The following is a 14,607-nucleotide window of genomic DNA, read 5'->3' as shown; positions in this document are numbered from 1 at the left end:
GACTAATCTTCAGTCTGTACACCCCACTCCCTAGAGTCTATGTAACCCCACCCCACTGTCCTAACCCTGCCTCCTCAGTGGTCTCTCTGACCCCTCCCCATTATCCTATCCTCCTAGCTCCCCCACAGGTCTCAGACCCCTCCACACTGCTCCACCAACCCCATCTTCTGCCTCCCTCATGGGTCTCTCTGGACTCTCCCCCTACCTCCCTCACAGGGCTCTGGGCCTTCCCACTCCCCCCCACTAGGGTTGCCAAGCCTCCAGGATTGGCCTGGAGCCTCCAAGGATTAAAAATTGTCAGGTGATTAAATCTCTAGGAATAGTCCAACCAAAACTGGCAACCCTCCCCCAAAACGTGTACCTGTGCCCCCTCCCCCACTTCTCACATGGGTCACTGCCTGCCCCACCCCACCCCCAATAGTCTCTGGGCCGCCCCTCCCACACAGGTGTCTGCGCTTCATCCGCTGCCTGGCCTGGCCAGGGTTTGAACTGAACAGCGCCCCGCGGATGGCAGCCAGGCGGGAGACGCCCCGGGCCGAAGGGAGACGGGCTCCTCCCAAACCTAGACACCCCCCCCCAATAGTTGCCAGGGCCCCAACAGCACCCACCGGGGTTCCCTGGCGGGGCCGGGGTCTGGGCCCACCCCGTGGGGCACTCAGACCCCAGCAGCAGCAGCAGCAGCGCCCAGAGAACAGCCGTGATCATGGCGGGTAGCGGCTGCCCGACAAACGCTGCGGAGGCCACCTCAGCGCGGCGGCCGCCATCTTGCGGCGGGCCTTGGTCGCTATGGAAACGGTTGCCAGCGGCTCAGAGGGAGGAGGACGGGGCTGGAGAGGCCATGGGGAGCTGGCTTTAGCCTTCTGCCAGGCAGGGTGAGGGCTTGGCGGGCTGCAGCCGCCCCCCGCTGAGCGCCACTCGCTCGTAGCTAATGCTGCGAAGAACGTGTGTCCTTGTCTTCCCCAGGGAATGGCCTCGACGAGCTGTGGCGGCCTGGCTCCCTGCCTGGGCGCTCCCCCGTCCACGCTGGCAGCGCACTAGTCAGTCAGGGGTTCTCAAACATTTTAATGGGGTCACCAAGGCTGGTGCTGGCCCTGGGCCTCAGCATCCCAAGCCCCACGGCCCAGGGCTAAGGTTACACGGCCCCTGCCCAGAGCAGAAGCCCTTGGGCTTCAGTTTTGCCCGCCAGGGACAGGGCAGCTAGGGGGGGGCTCAGTCTTTGGTCCCCCCCATCTGGGGGAATTCCGCATCACTGTGCTTGCGTAGAATTCATTCCCCCCGCAGATTTCTTTGCTGCCCCACAGAAAAATAACTTCTGAGGGGGAAGCAAAGGGAAGCTGCAAGAGTGGTCATGCGCCCCCTCCCCAGCCGTGCAGGCATAGGCGCCGACTCCATGGGTGCTCCGGGGCTGGAGCATCCACAGGGAAAAATTAGTGGGTGCTCTGCACCCACCAGCAGCCAGGCTCCCCTCACCCCACCTCCTCCCCCCCAAGGACGCCACATCCCCGCTCCTCTGCCACGCTTCCAGCTGCCAAACAGCTGTTTGGCGGTGCTTCCAGAAGGGAGGGGGGAGGAGCAAGGGCACAGCACACTGAGGGGAGGAGGTGGGGCAGGGACCTGGGGAAAGGGGGTGGAATGGGGGCAAGAAGGGGGTGGGGACTTTGGGGAAGGGGTGGAATGGGAGCAGGGCGAGGGCGATGCAGGGGCATGGCCAGGATCGAACACCCACCCGGCACAGTGGAAGTCGGTGCCTATGAGTGCAGGCAGGTTGGTTGGGGCACCTATAGCGGCTGGTAGAGATGTAAATCACCACCGGGTCTGGGCAGTTCTGCATGTGAGAGAGAGAGAGATGCTCTCTCCCTCTGGCTCGCTATTGCAGCACGCTCAGCATGGATAGGCAGGGCTTTGGGGTATTTCTGAAGATGCAGGCGAGGGGCAGGCTCTGTTCCCTCAGGCAGAGCAGAATGTAGCAGCCTGCCTGCTTAGTGAATTGTTCCCATTGTTCTTAGTGAATTCCCCCAGGAGTATAAAACCCGTGTAAAAATTTTAAGGCTCCTTTACATTGCCAGAGTGGTGTAAAGGAGCCTTGTTGTAAAGAACAGTATGGCTTTATAAATGCTTATGGTGCTTTAGTGATTAGAACTGGTCTAAATTTTTAGACTGAAAAAATTTCCTGTCAAAATGTGCTCTATTAATTTACCTTTTTGGAGATAGTTAGTATAAATTGTGAGTTTGGGTCCCCAGCCCTCACTTGCTCTTCAGTTGCCTATGATGTAACATTGAGCATATGACTGCATATATTTGTTGACTAATAACTAGAAGTAAAGGATCAATACTAGCTACATTACTATTAGACAGAGGGGTTTTGGTGATTTCCTCCAATGCTCCCCACTCCCATTCTCCATCCACTGTATTGCAGTTTAAATTACCAAAATTAAATTACCAAAATAATTGAAACCAGCTTGATCATAGTGTGTTATTTTGACAAAAATATACAGAATTTTAAAATACTGTGCACAGAATTTTTAATTTTTTGATGCAGAATTTTTAAATTTTTGGCACAGAATTCCCAGAGGAGTAGGTAGTGTAGTAATTTTTGTTGTCAGAAGGAGGTCACGGTCCAATGAAGTTTGAGAACCGCTGGTCTAGACCCAGTGTCTTTTCTTCTGGAATAGCATCCACACAGGAGCTATTCTGGCCCAGCTCTTGCAAAACAGCTCCCTCTGCAGTAGCTATTCCAGGCCATTTCCCTGGGGCAGGCAAATGTCTTCACAGCAATGGCCTTGCTAGTGGCTGTTTTGTGCAGTTGTAAAATTAAGTGTCAGGGGATCTAGAGCTCTTGTAAAGGCATCTTTCTTAAATCTAAATAAACACATATTCAGTATTACTCTTGGGGGAATTCTGCACCACTGTGCATGTGCAAAATTTATGTCCCCCACAGATTTCTTTGCTTCCCTGCAGAAAAATGACTCTCTGGCGGGGAAGCAAAGGGAAGCCACAAGAGCAGTCATCTGACCCTTCCCAGCAGTATGTTTTGGGTGCCCAGGGCAGCCAGCAGAGAGTTAAATCACTGTGGGGCAAGGGGTAGGATCCGTCTGATGGCTCCTACCCTGCGCCGGGCTCAGCTGCTAGTTCTGGCTGGGCTGGGGCCGGGGAGGATAGGACTTGACTTCCTCTTCCCCTGCATGGCCTCCGGGGCCAGGTCAGACCCACCCCCAGAATTCTCCCCAGCTGCAGAAATGTCTGCAAACCTCCTGCCGCCCCACTTCCTACACCCATCACTCCTCAGCTGTAGGGGGAGGGATCCCTGTATAGGGAGCTGCTCCACCACCCGCCCAACCCCCGTGCATCCAGACCCCCTCATACCCAGTCCCTCCCACCGAGCCTCATTTCCCCGCACTCAGAAACCCCCTCGGATGACCCCCACTTCCCCTGCACCACCCCGATGAGCCACCCATGCTTCCACCCCACTGAGCCCCACTCCCCCAGCATCTAGATCCCCCACTGAGCCCCCCAGATCCCCCTGCTGAGCTCTAACTCCCCCCCAGGCCTCCTCCTCGAGCCCCAACCACCTTCACCTGGAGCCAGCAGAGTCCTATTACCGTTGCACCCGGATCCCTCACTGAGCCACCCGCACCCAGGTTGCCCCACACAGAACCCTCTCAACACACACCTGGATCTCCCCACATTAAGCCCCTCCACACTTGGATCCTGCCTTGCTGAGCCTGCCTGCCCACACCTGGTTCACCTGGCATGGAGTGGCATGGCGCTGGGGTGTTTCTGGGTCAGGGCCTGGTCCTTGCGCTGTGTCAGGGTTAGGTGCAGCCTCACTGCTGAGTCCGTGTCCCAGGAAGGAGCTGCACAGTGATCTCCCACCTCTGTGCAGCCAGTGGCCTGTGCTCCCCTGTGCCATGCTGGAGCCTCCATATTTATTCAACAAATAACATTTGAAAGAATTTTAAAATATTGTGCACAGAATTTTTTTTTTTTTCGGTGCAGAATGCCCTCAGGAGTAACAGGATGTACCAACAGTACTTAGAGTTTACAAACCACGCCTAATTTTACATTGCAAGGGCCCATATTGCCCTCTTTGTTGCACACGTTTGAGGCTAAAATATTCATCAAGATACTCAGCAGTATGCAAGATGCCTTGTCTGGTGTGGACCCTCATACTAAATTAACCTTTGATGATTTTGCCTTTAAGATTATAAAAGGGAGGATAAAGGGGAAAAAAGGCCTTTTTTTTTTAAAGTCACTTTATTACAAATATTTATATAAAGCAAACTATAAATACAGTGTTCATATAAAATTGCATTTAGTTAATAAATGAGCCAGTAAAAGACTGGCATTTTCAATAAAATGGTAACACAGGCAAAAACCTGATGAAAATATTATAAATCATCATTTCCTGCATATACCATTAAAAAAAGAATTTATCTACAGTCCTGTTTTCTACCTAGAAAACAATTATTCCCATATTGCCTCTGAGTAGTACAACAATTATTAAATATATTTTAAAACACCAAAAGATACAGTTACGGATTAAAAATAGGGAATTAAAAATAGAGAATTAAATTTTTTGTTTGGTTTAAACACAAAAGGTTTCGAAAACTGAACATGCACCACGCGTTCACCTGCTGAGATACAGAAAAAAAATCAATTCATAACAGAGGCCTTCCTACATTATCTTTCTTCGGTGCAAGTCAAATCTAAAAAAGAAACTTGCTATCAGATTTCAGACAATTAAACTGTTTTCCAGTTTCAAAATATCGTAAAAACAAATCCCTACACATGAGAGTGGGGGAAAAAAATACACAGATGCTTCTGTTACTGAATTTCAAAAGGAAAATTACTCATTATCTGTATTACCTCGTAATAAAATTATTCACCTGAATAATCTTCAATATACTTGTGTTTTGGGGAGAAAATATCAAAGTGAGAAAAGAATAAAACACACTTAAAGCAGATAATACCCACTAAAAGGGAATTTAGTGTGTGTGGGGGGGGGGAATCAAACTTGCCTCTTCACAAATTAAATTGAACAACAAACCGTGTTGAAAAGAACTACAGAATCCGTCCATAACACTACAGCCTGGATCCTGCAAACACATACAGCCATGCTTACCTTTAACTTTAACATGCATGCAGGATCAGGGCCTAAGTATTTGCATTCTCTGTCTAACTTCTAAACTGACTTAGGGATGCTATTATGTTGTTCTATAATGGTAAATGCACCTTCTGCTTTATACAAGCAGTTTCTGGCTCCTGATAGTCACAAATAGGAGATTTGATTTTAAAATAATACAGAGCATGCACCAATACAACCATTTGTTGCTTACAGGGATGGTGCATATAATGTGTGATGTTTTTCAATGTTTAGCAACATAGATTTGAACACTTTGAACAATTATTTCTTTCACACCTATTAAAAAATGCCACCTTCTCAACTACATGATGTTTCATGGAATTACGTGAAGGAGGTAATGGTTGGTGTATTTCTATAATGTTGCTATATAGCTAGTTTTAGTTTCTTTTTCTTGGCCTTCATGACAGGTGGTAACGAAATCTTAAAAGCAGTCCTGAAATAATACAAGAAAGAAAAAATAAAATATGCTGAATACATTTCTAAGCCTAGCCTACACAAGCAAACAAAAGTCAAGAAGAGTACTTACTCGCATGTGCTACAAATAGGGCTGAAGTTGCAGAATACTGGAAAATAAAAGAATAGGCCAGTTTCACTAAAATAGTTACCTTGAAACAAGAGAAATTAGGTCAGTTCTGTTAAATATATTTGTAAAACTTACTTGACAAACACACAGAGCAGACATAACCTATTTCAATGAGATTTCGATGACAGAAGCAAGCCGCTCGATAGTCAACATGAATGGGGGGTGGAAGGATTAGTTGCGATCTTTGCTCTTGATCAGGAAGAAATACCCACTGTATAAATTTAAAAAATGGGAGGGTATTTTAGAATCTGGGAGGAAACAACTGTGTTAAAGGACTTTGCTATATACACCAAAACTACTGCAGAGAAGAAAGTTACCCTCCCACTTGCCAAAGAAATTCACCTCTATGACTGCATCAGGTCATTAAGTAATTTGAGGAAGAAGGGAATTTTGTCCTCATTCACCTTCCAGGAAATGTTTTGATGCTCATATCGCAATAAATAAAAAATGGCCTTTTTAAAATCATCAAGTCATTTTAAGACATGACTATTCATTCAACATCAATTTTAAGCATGAGAGAGTTTACTGGGGGTTAGAGGTGCCAGAATGATACCCCAGGAGACACGTCACAAATTTATCCACAGAATCCATAAAGAACAAAGAACAGTTATGAAAGGTTTGCTGCCCCTCATTCCCTCCTACCACCGTGCCTCATATTCTAACCTGCTGCAAACACCTCTGCAGGTAAGAGCGTCATGGCATAGGAACATAAGAACGGCCGTCCTGAGTCAAATCAAAGGTCCATCCAGCCCAGTATCCTGTCTACCGACAGTGGCCAATACCAGGTGCCCCAGAGGGAGTAAACTTAACAGGTAATGATCAAGTGATCTCTCTCCTGCTGTCCATCACCGCCCTCTGACAAACAGAGAGTAGGGACACCATTCCTTACCATCCTGGTTAATAGCCATTAATGGACTTAACCTCCATGAATTTATCCAGTTCTCTTTTAAACCCTGTTATAGTCCTAGCCTTCACAACCTCCTCAGGCAAGAAGTTCCACAAGTTGACTGTGTGCTGTGTGAAGAACTTCCTTTTATTTGCTGACCATTAATTTCATTTGGTGGCCCCTAGTTCTTATATTATAATTATGGGAACAAGTAAATAACTTTTCCTTATTCTCTTTCTCCAGACCACTCATGATTTTATATACCTCTATCATATCCCCCCCTTAGTCTCCTCTTTTCCAAGCTGAAAAGTCCTAGCCTCTTTAATCTCTCCTCATATGGGACCCGTTCCAAACCCCTAATTCACTCACTGAGCACTATACAGGTTGCCAGTTGCTGTCAATTTTGGTGGGTTCTGCATCATAGGCACTTGACCACTAGGAACTGGACTAGACCAATTCATTTCAAACAGACCAAGGAACAGCCATCAGATAGTAATAACTTTCAGTAGTACAAGCTTATATCATATTGTCATTTTCCTCCAAGTCTCCCCAGGCAAAATCAATGTTATGCACCAGCACTTCAGGTAAGTGACATTCTTAGATACTTTGAGAGATATTTCCCCTTGTTCAGTTTTCCAGTCTTCTTTTAGGATATCCCCTCACCACAGTGAAGCGTCACACATGACTATGCCAGCCAAGCGTGAAAGCCCTCCTGCAAAGCCTGTCCCTTATGATGCTTGTCCATACCCTCCCATGACCTCTCACTGCAGCATCTACTGAAGCATATCAAACAGCTGAATCCCTTCGAACAGTCAGGGTTCCCAACGCTCAACTTCCACGTCAGCTCAAAGAGTGTGCTTCTGCTCCCAATGAAGTCAAGAGGAATTTTGCAACTGATTTCAACAGGGGTCAGAGCAGCCCTCAAGTGTTTTTTTAAGTTACTTACCAGCAAATACTGCAAAAGGGATGGAATCCGGGGCACTTTCAAGTATATGCCTCCTGTAATGTCACAAGCCTGGAAAGCATACATTGCAAGCACTTAACATAGGAACAATTTTGACATAAACCTGAACAGAAATTGCTACATGCTACAGAAAGGTTAAAAAAGCCACACATTTTTTCAAGTCCCACAGATTTCAGATTCTAAAGAAGTTATTTGCCCCAGATATTTCCATCCCTGGCTTTTGAACAGCCTCAGGAGAAACTTAAAGGGGGAGGATTGTCCATGGAGAGAGATATGAGCAAGAAAGTCTCCCCTCTCTTTGGTACTGCAGTAAAGGACAGCCGTTAGAAATAAGTAGATGTCAATAGACCTCACACTTAGATACAGAGCCAACTTTATTTTTTAAATTAAGTTTCTTAAAACCATAGTTGTTCTTACATTGCTTATATACCTGAGAACATTTTTTTTGCTTGATTCCCAGTTGAGATTTTAAAACTGAAAGACTCCCCCCGATCAATAATTTAAATAAAAAGAATCCTCAATTGTTTCTTGTACTATCCTACATTAAGATTCTTGATCCGTATATACTACCAAAACCAGTGCCTATTCAACAAATGTTTATCCCTGGAAGGAGGAAATAGTTTCCAGCAATCAGTGTTTGTTAAGTAGAGAACAGTTCAGATTCAGGGACAGTGTGTTCCAATAACAGGGTGGGGAGGAACTGATCAAAAAAATTTCTGATGTGACCGAGTATCCAGGAGATAAAGTGGAGAGAGCTGATTTAAGATTTTGTCACATAAAAGGGAGCAAATAGGAGCCTGTTCGTTATCGCACAAGATTGAGGCTTGATTTGCCCAGTTCTAATCTTTCCATCTCCAAGCAAAGGGAGCAAAAAGTTTGAGAGAAGATGATTTCAAATATGTCAAACAAGTGGTCACAAAATAGCTATTTTCAGTTCTTCATCTAAGAACCAATATAACCAATGAGTAATAAAAGTATATTATACCTGCTGTAGGAGTCCTGAATCAGAGTCCAAAACACAGGCATCAATCAAAATATTCTGAAACCAAAAAGATGAGGCTTACAGAAAATGGAAGTTACAATAGTACAATAAATATAACTCTCCATTACCATTACTGCTGAGATCTATTTTAGTTGTAAGTCCCACTACATTCATATGAACAGACTGCTGAGGCTATTGGCCTTCGGCACCAAAACAAAGTACTGTATTTTACTTTAACCATAGCATGTACCACATCATCCACTCTTCCCTGTCCAATAACTGGCAATATGGGAAGGACCACAGATGAAGCTTACCTAATATACAGTATCTAATTCTAAAATGTAGGGGGTAAGGCTCAGTAGTCATTTTGGGCTGAACTGTTGGCCACTTTCTGTTACAGTGTGGTGACCTGGATCTACATTTTAACTTAGTTGCCTCTTCCCATGGCAAGAAGATGCTCAGATGACCCCAAGCATCCCTTAATTAGAAGCACATACATAACAGGGATAGACAATCTTTATGTTTACATGTTGATACTACAATAACTGAATATTTATCAGAATAAAACATTAACTTCACCTGTTTCTGTGCTGCAAAGATCACATTCATGAAATTCATATACTGCAATGCACTGTCTTCTGCAGCTTTTATGACCTAGGTAAAGCAATTGACACCTGTTAGCCTACACGATAGTACTACTGGATATCAAAGCTCATTAAGAAAATTTTATACAGAAGATCTTACCAAAATTCTTGATTTAATTTCTTGGCTGGCTACATATTGGAGACAAAAACATGCATTAGTGTTTCACAGTTACTCCATACATTAGCCTCCAATATTTTTTCTTTGAAATTGTGTAGTATGATCATACATCTCACTTACAGCAGGTACATGAGAGACTGCTTTATCAGTATACTGAGAAGACTAAGTATCATGAAAAGAGCAAGAAAGAAAAATCTGACAAATAGCAGCAGACTTAATTCAGCATTGGTGTGAAAGCAGATACCACCATATACATTCATTCTCAAAAAGCAACTGGATGGTGAAAAGCAAGGGAATTTCAGTCTCTCATTGACGGTTCACTGGTTCAAACACAGACCAGTTCACAAGTGTGTGACAGTCATCATAATGACTTTCTGGTTGTAATTTCAATCCAACGCATAGATGTCCACATCACAAAAGGGTTAGGGTTATTAATTTGCTGTCACAAAGATCAACTTACATATAGTGACATGAGGTGATCCCCAAGAGTCCTTTCAGGCCTTAATCACAGACCACAACCACTCCAGGTCTCCTTCACCAACACCAGACTTTATTACAGTCTTTCAGCAGGCCACAGCCTGAAGTGTTATTTACATGTATTTAGATTCCATAGCCAGCTGCCCCACTTGCCTCTAGGAAGAGAACAGTACAAGCAGCACCTGCCTTCTGCCTTCTTCAGCCTTCCTTCAAGATCCCCACTCTTCCTTCCTGGCAATGTATATAATCCCACCTGCTGGGGTTGCTTCTGCTTCCATTAGCCTTTCAGTTGTAGTGCTAATTCAGTTAACTGACACCCTCTGTCAACTGTCTGTCTTCCAGTTAGGTCCCACTTAACATATACTGGTGGGTATTACAGTGACAGGTGCTGAATTAGCTCCTGACTCAGCACACCCTGTTACACATGTCAACCCCTATATTACCAATCTTCAATCGGTGCTCAAATTGGGTAGTTTAGATGATTAGGACAACCAGTACTGCCCACTGCTGCCAGTTGAAAAAGGGCCAGCATTTTCCCCTCCCCCCTAGTTCTAATATTCAGGTAAATATTCAAGTAGAAGAAAAGACAGTACCTTTTACTTCCTTGTTCATCCTGTGAATATCTATTACACTTGGTATTCAGGAAACATTTTATTCTATTCAGGAAACAGATGTATAAACCTTCCAAAACTTACTAAAATAGATAGGAAATGTACTACCTGCACTAAACAATTTTACCCTCTTTTACCAACACACACTTTACTGAAGTTTCTGATCTGATGGTATTATACTCATAAGTCATAACTTTAGCATAATAAACTGACAATATTCTAACACAGAATGCTACCACAGAAGAGTTCAAGATTCCCTACAATGACGGTGTGAACAACATAAGATAGAGAGAGAGAGAGATTTTGAAAATTCCAGTATTTTAAAAAGGATACAACAAAGTGCTTTAGCCAGTGATCCTGCCAACAAAGTTTCCGTTTGCTGGCCCTTCATGTCAGCTGTAATCCAAAAATACACAGAAATGACCTTTGTACAAATTAAAAGTATTTGAATACTAAACATTTAATTTGAATTGTGTCTTGGGCAAATAACATTAAAGCATAGGCTCTAATAAAGGTTCGATAATTCAGTATCCCACTGGCCTCAAATTCTTGCACATTAACAAAATATGGAATGATGGAGAATAAGCTTCAAAAGACAAATGCAAAGGAGCTTCCATCAGTTCCTAGGGCTCTTTCCAGCTATTTTGTAGTTATTCATATTAAGCTTAGGAATTTCCTTTACTTCAGCCAGACCTGTAGACAGTGATCATATCCTTAGTTATCATTTAGCCAAACCGTCCACATTTACTTATTTCAATCTTTATTAAATCAGCCCCTTAGGTTTTTTGCTTTTCTCTGAATTCCCTCCAGCTTGATTACAGGTTTCTGATATTGAGCTGCCTAGAATGGGACAAAATATTTCAGGTGTGTTCTAATCAGTTGTACAGTTGTTTTAGCAACCCAGCTCCCAAGTAGATTATAATCATTATAAAGATAGGTAAAATGTGGAACGTAATCTCCTTAACAGTGTCCTTTTCACATAATATCTCAAAGTATTATTTTTCTTACTTTAAACAGTATTTAAAAAAAAAACTAACAAGAATGTGGAACCAAATTAACCAAGATGGCTATATTCATTAACAAAAAATCATCTTACTTTTTGTCATCAGGTCTTTAATCTCCTCTGTGATTATTTCATTTATTGCAGTTAATAATTCATATTTTCCATCTTTGCTGCCAGAGCAATTAGATTCTACGAAACTACCACCGTCTCCAAAGAGATCGGCAAATGCCCAGTGCTTTCCAGGGTACAAGAAACGACTAAAAGCGAGAAACAGCAGCACAGTATTAATCATTTGTTTTTAAGGAAATAGGTGAAGAGCCACAAATTCAACCACTGTGACAAAATTTTATTCCAAACAATTCTTAGTACCCAGGACACTAATAACTATGTAAGGAGTGTGTTTACAAAGCCCTAAATGGCGTAAGCCCCACCAACATTAAATACTTTCTCTCTGACACTCATCCTGTTGGGAACTGGCATTCAGACACCATCTGCCTTTAAGGAACTCCCCCTCATTTCTTAGCTCAGCAAGCAATCACCCTGTTATTGTGACAATCTCCAGAAAGGGAACTTGCCACCTCTTTTGTTAATAGTCAAGATTTAAAAGTCAGTATTTTTATTTTTAATTTCAAAAGCTATTTTTGTTCACCTCTTTCTTCTCACAATCCCTTTCTCTTGTTTTCTTTTGCATTCAATAATCACCAACCCACAATCCCCTCCCCTCAATGTTTTTATTCGTTTGGTTTTTTTAAAAGGGTATCTAATAGATCATGTATTTTAACCTTGGTTTGAATTATTCTCTACAGCACACTGAGCTATTCAAAAGACTAATATATGAAGGCAAGTTTTATAAATAAAAAGGATACTATATAAGAAAGCTATTGTACCTTTCTTGTGTATGACTTGCTATTACAGCAAGTTTGTTGCTACGATTCATAAATAGATGTGAATTTCCCATCACCATTACTGCATCCAGGCATTTTGATAATGTAAACTGTTGAAAAAAGAAAAATCAAAAAAGGACACGTGTGAAAAGCTCAGAAAAATAGATGTACCAGAAGAGCCACCGAATTTAAATAAGAACTTTAAAAAAAATCTGCACATACAAGTAATATTTTCCTTAGTGTTTGGAATTTACAAAGGGAATGAACATGAAATTCAAAAGGCAGATAATCCTCTCTGTAGTACGTGGGAGAGTGTCTGGAAAAGTGTTTTTCCACTTCTGTGTCTGTGCATACAGAGACAGAAATGGAAATTAAAATAAATATTATATATGAGAGACTGGCACCCCTCAGAACCACTAATAATCATTGTCATGCTCCAGAACATGTTTGGCATTGGAATACCATTTATACAGGGTTCAGCATCTTCAAAGCACAGCACAAAGATTAACTAGTTAATCCTTACAAAATCTCTGATGTGGGTATTATCATCCCAGTTTTAAGAATGAGGAAACCAAGGAATAGAGATTTTACAATTTTCAAGTATCCCCTAATCAAATGTGCATGTCCAACCTGAGAAACCAACAGCCTGGTTTTCAGAGGTGCTGAGCACCGACAACTTCCACTGATTTCAACTAGAGTTTTGGGTGTTCAACACTTCTAAAAATCAGGCCCAAGATGCCTCAAGTTTAGCTCTTAAAATTAGTGGCCAATTTTGAAAATTTCAGACTAATTTACTTGGCCAAGACTACAGAGCAAGTCAGTGACAACAACTTGGATTAGAACTCAGGAGTACCTGACTCTCCATCCTGTATTCAGTCAGACAAACTGCTGCAGCGCAAACCAATCCAGCATATCATTTGTTTAAAAGGGCATTAGACATGACAAGACATTATTTCAACTATTTTATCATTAGGCAATATTAGCATAATTTTGAATTCAAAGAGTATTTCCCAGTTTCTCTCCAGCAAATGCAGTTCAATTTGGATTGTCATGCATTTAAAATAAAACAGATTTTGTCAAAAAATTACAGAAAAAGTCTTTTGGAAAACTTCATTGTGACCCCATGCTAGTCAGGAAGCCTTACCTCTGATTCTCCTAGCACTTTCTTCCCCCACCAGATAGGATTGGTGTCAACGATGATGACTAAGAGATTTAGCTCATCATCTAGAAAAGCAATAATAATACATATGTTTGAGAACAGACAACACACTGACAATATGGCATCGAGTAACAGCTTCTTTAGAAATATGGGAAGGCCAAAATTTAAAGATCCATAAGCAAAAATACTAGTTGGTTTGATGCCCATTTAATTGAGTGTGCATAAGTGTTTGCAGAATCAGGGCCTTATATTCTACTATTAGACATGTTTTTCTTTAGTAACACTTTTCAGTCTCAGACACAATAGCAAAAAAAAAATGTTAGCAAGAATGTGTGATCAAACCATCTAAGATTCAGCATAACTGCAGTTATTCCATAAGTTTATTACCAAAAATTCCATGAACGCCATAAAACATGGAAGGGGAGTAGAATGTATTATGTTATACATAATGAAGCATTATATATTTTTGAACCCAGATATACGGGGACGGGGGGGACGACGACACACTAGAAATGAAGCAACTGTGTATCAGGGGCTATTCCCGAGCTAAACTAATTAGAGTGTTTTGCTTACACCGGGCTACTTTCCAGGATTTTTATCAGCCTCTCTGGGATTCACAGATCCCAGCGCAGGAACATTTTTTAAACCAAATGGGGGGGAGAGATGGAAGTACTGGGGCTACATGTGAATGACAAGAGGAAAAAAGGGGGTGTTGGCTGCTTACCAACCCCCGCTCCGCACCAGCTCAGCGGCCCCCGATTGCAAACAGGCGGGGCCTCGCAGGCAGCAGTTGCATCCGCTGGGGGGACCCGCCACCCCTTCTCTCCCAGCCGCCGGGCGCGCAGCCCCGGGGCTGTCAGTAGAGGGCTGGGGAAGGAGGAAGGACAGGGCCGAGGGTCCCCCGCGGCGGGGAGAAGTGGCAGCAGAGAAAGGCCTCGGCCCGGGCTCTGAGGAGCGCGAGGGGGAGATGACAGACACCCCACCCCGCTTCCGGCGCGGCCCGCGGGCGGCAGGACGAGGCCCCTGCTAGGACTCACCTGCGCTCATAGTGCCCAGCCCCAGGCAGGCGGAGAGCCGACACCGGCTAGGCCGTCGCTTCCGGCGCCTGGAGATGATGTCACCGCTCACTCGTCGCACTGCCCAGTACGTCACG

At 43.6% G+C, this 14,607-nt stretch overlaps 1 protein-coding gene across 1 annotated transcript; it reads right to left on the bottom strand.

Annotated features, from left to right (window-relative positions):
- Positions 1–4,263: 4,263 nt before the first annotated feature.
- On the bottom strand, positions 4,264–14,585 carry GTF2H3 (general transcription factor IIH subunit 3). Its single transcript, XM_024196130.2, has 13 exons — positions 14,492–14,585; positions 13,440–13,519; positions 12,299–12,405; positions 11,505–11,668; positions 10,742–10,804; positions 10,391–10,420; positions 9,303–9,331; positions 9,138–9,212; positions 8,562–8,615; positions 7,559–7,627; positions 5,802–5,937; positions 5,670–5,706; positions 4,264–5,576 (listed from the first exon to the last, which is right to left on the bottom strand). Exons 1-13 carry the CDS (start codon positions 14,499–14,501, stop codon positions 5,507–5,509), a joined length of 924 nt encoding a protein of 307 aa, XP_024051898.1. The 5' UTR covers positions 14,502–14,585; the 3' UTR covers positions 4,264–5,506.
- Between the last annotated feature and the right edge of the window lie 22 nt (positions 14,586–14,607).

Source organism: Terrapene carolina, unplaced genomic scaffold (genome assembly GCF_002925995.2).
Source record: "Terrapene carolina triunguis isolate 2854851 unplaced genomic scaffold, T_m_triunguis-2.0 Scaffold234, whole genome shotgun sequence".
NCBI lineage: Eukaryota > Metazoa > Chordata > Testudines > Emydidae > Terrapene > Terrapene triunguis.
This window is presented reverse-complemented; position numbering and strand designations above follow the sequence as displayed.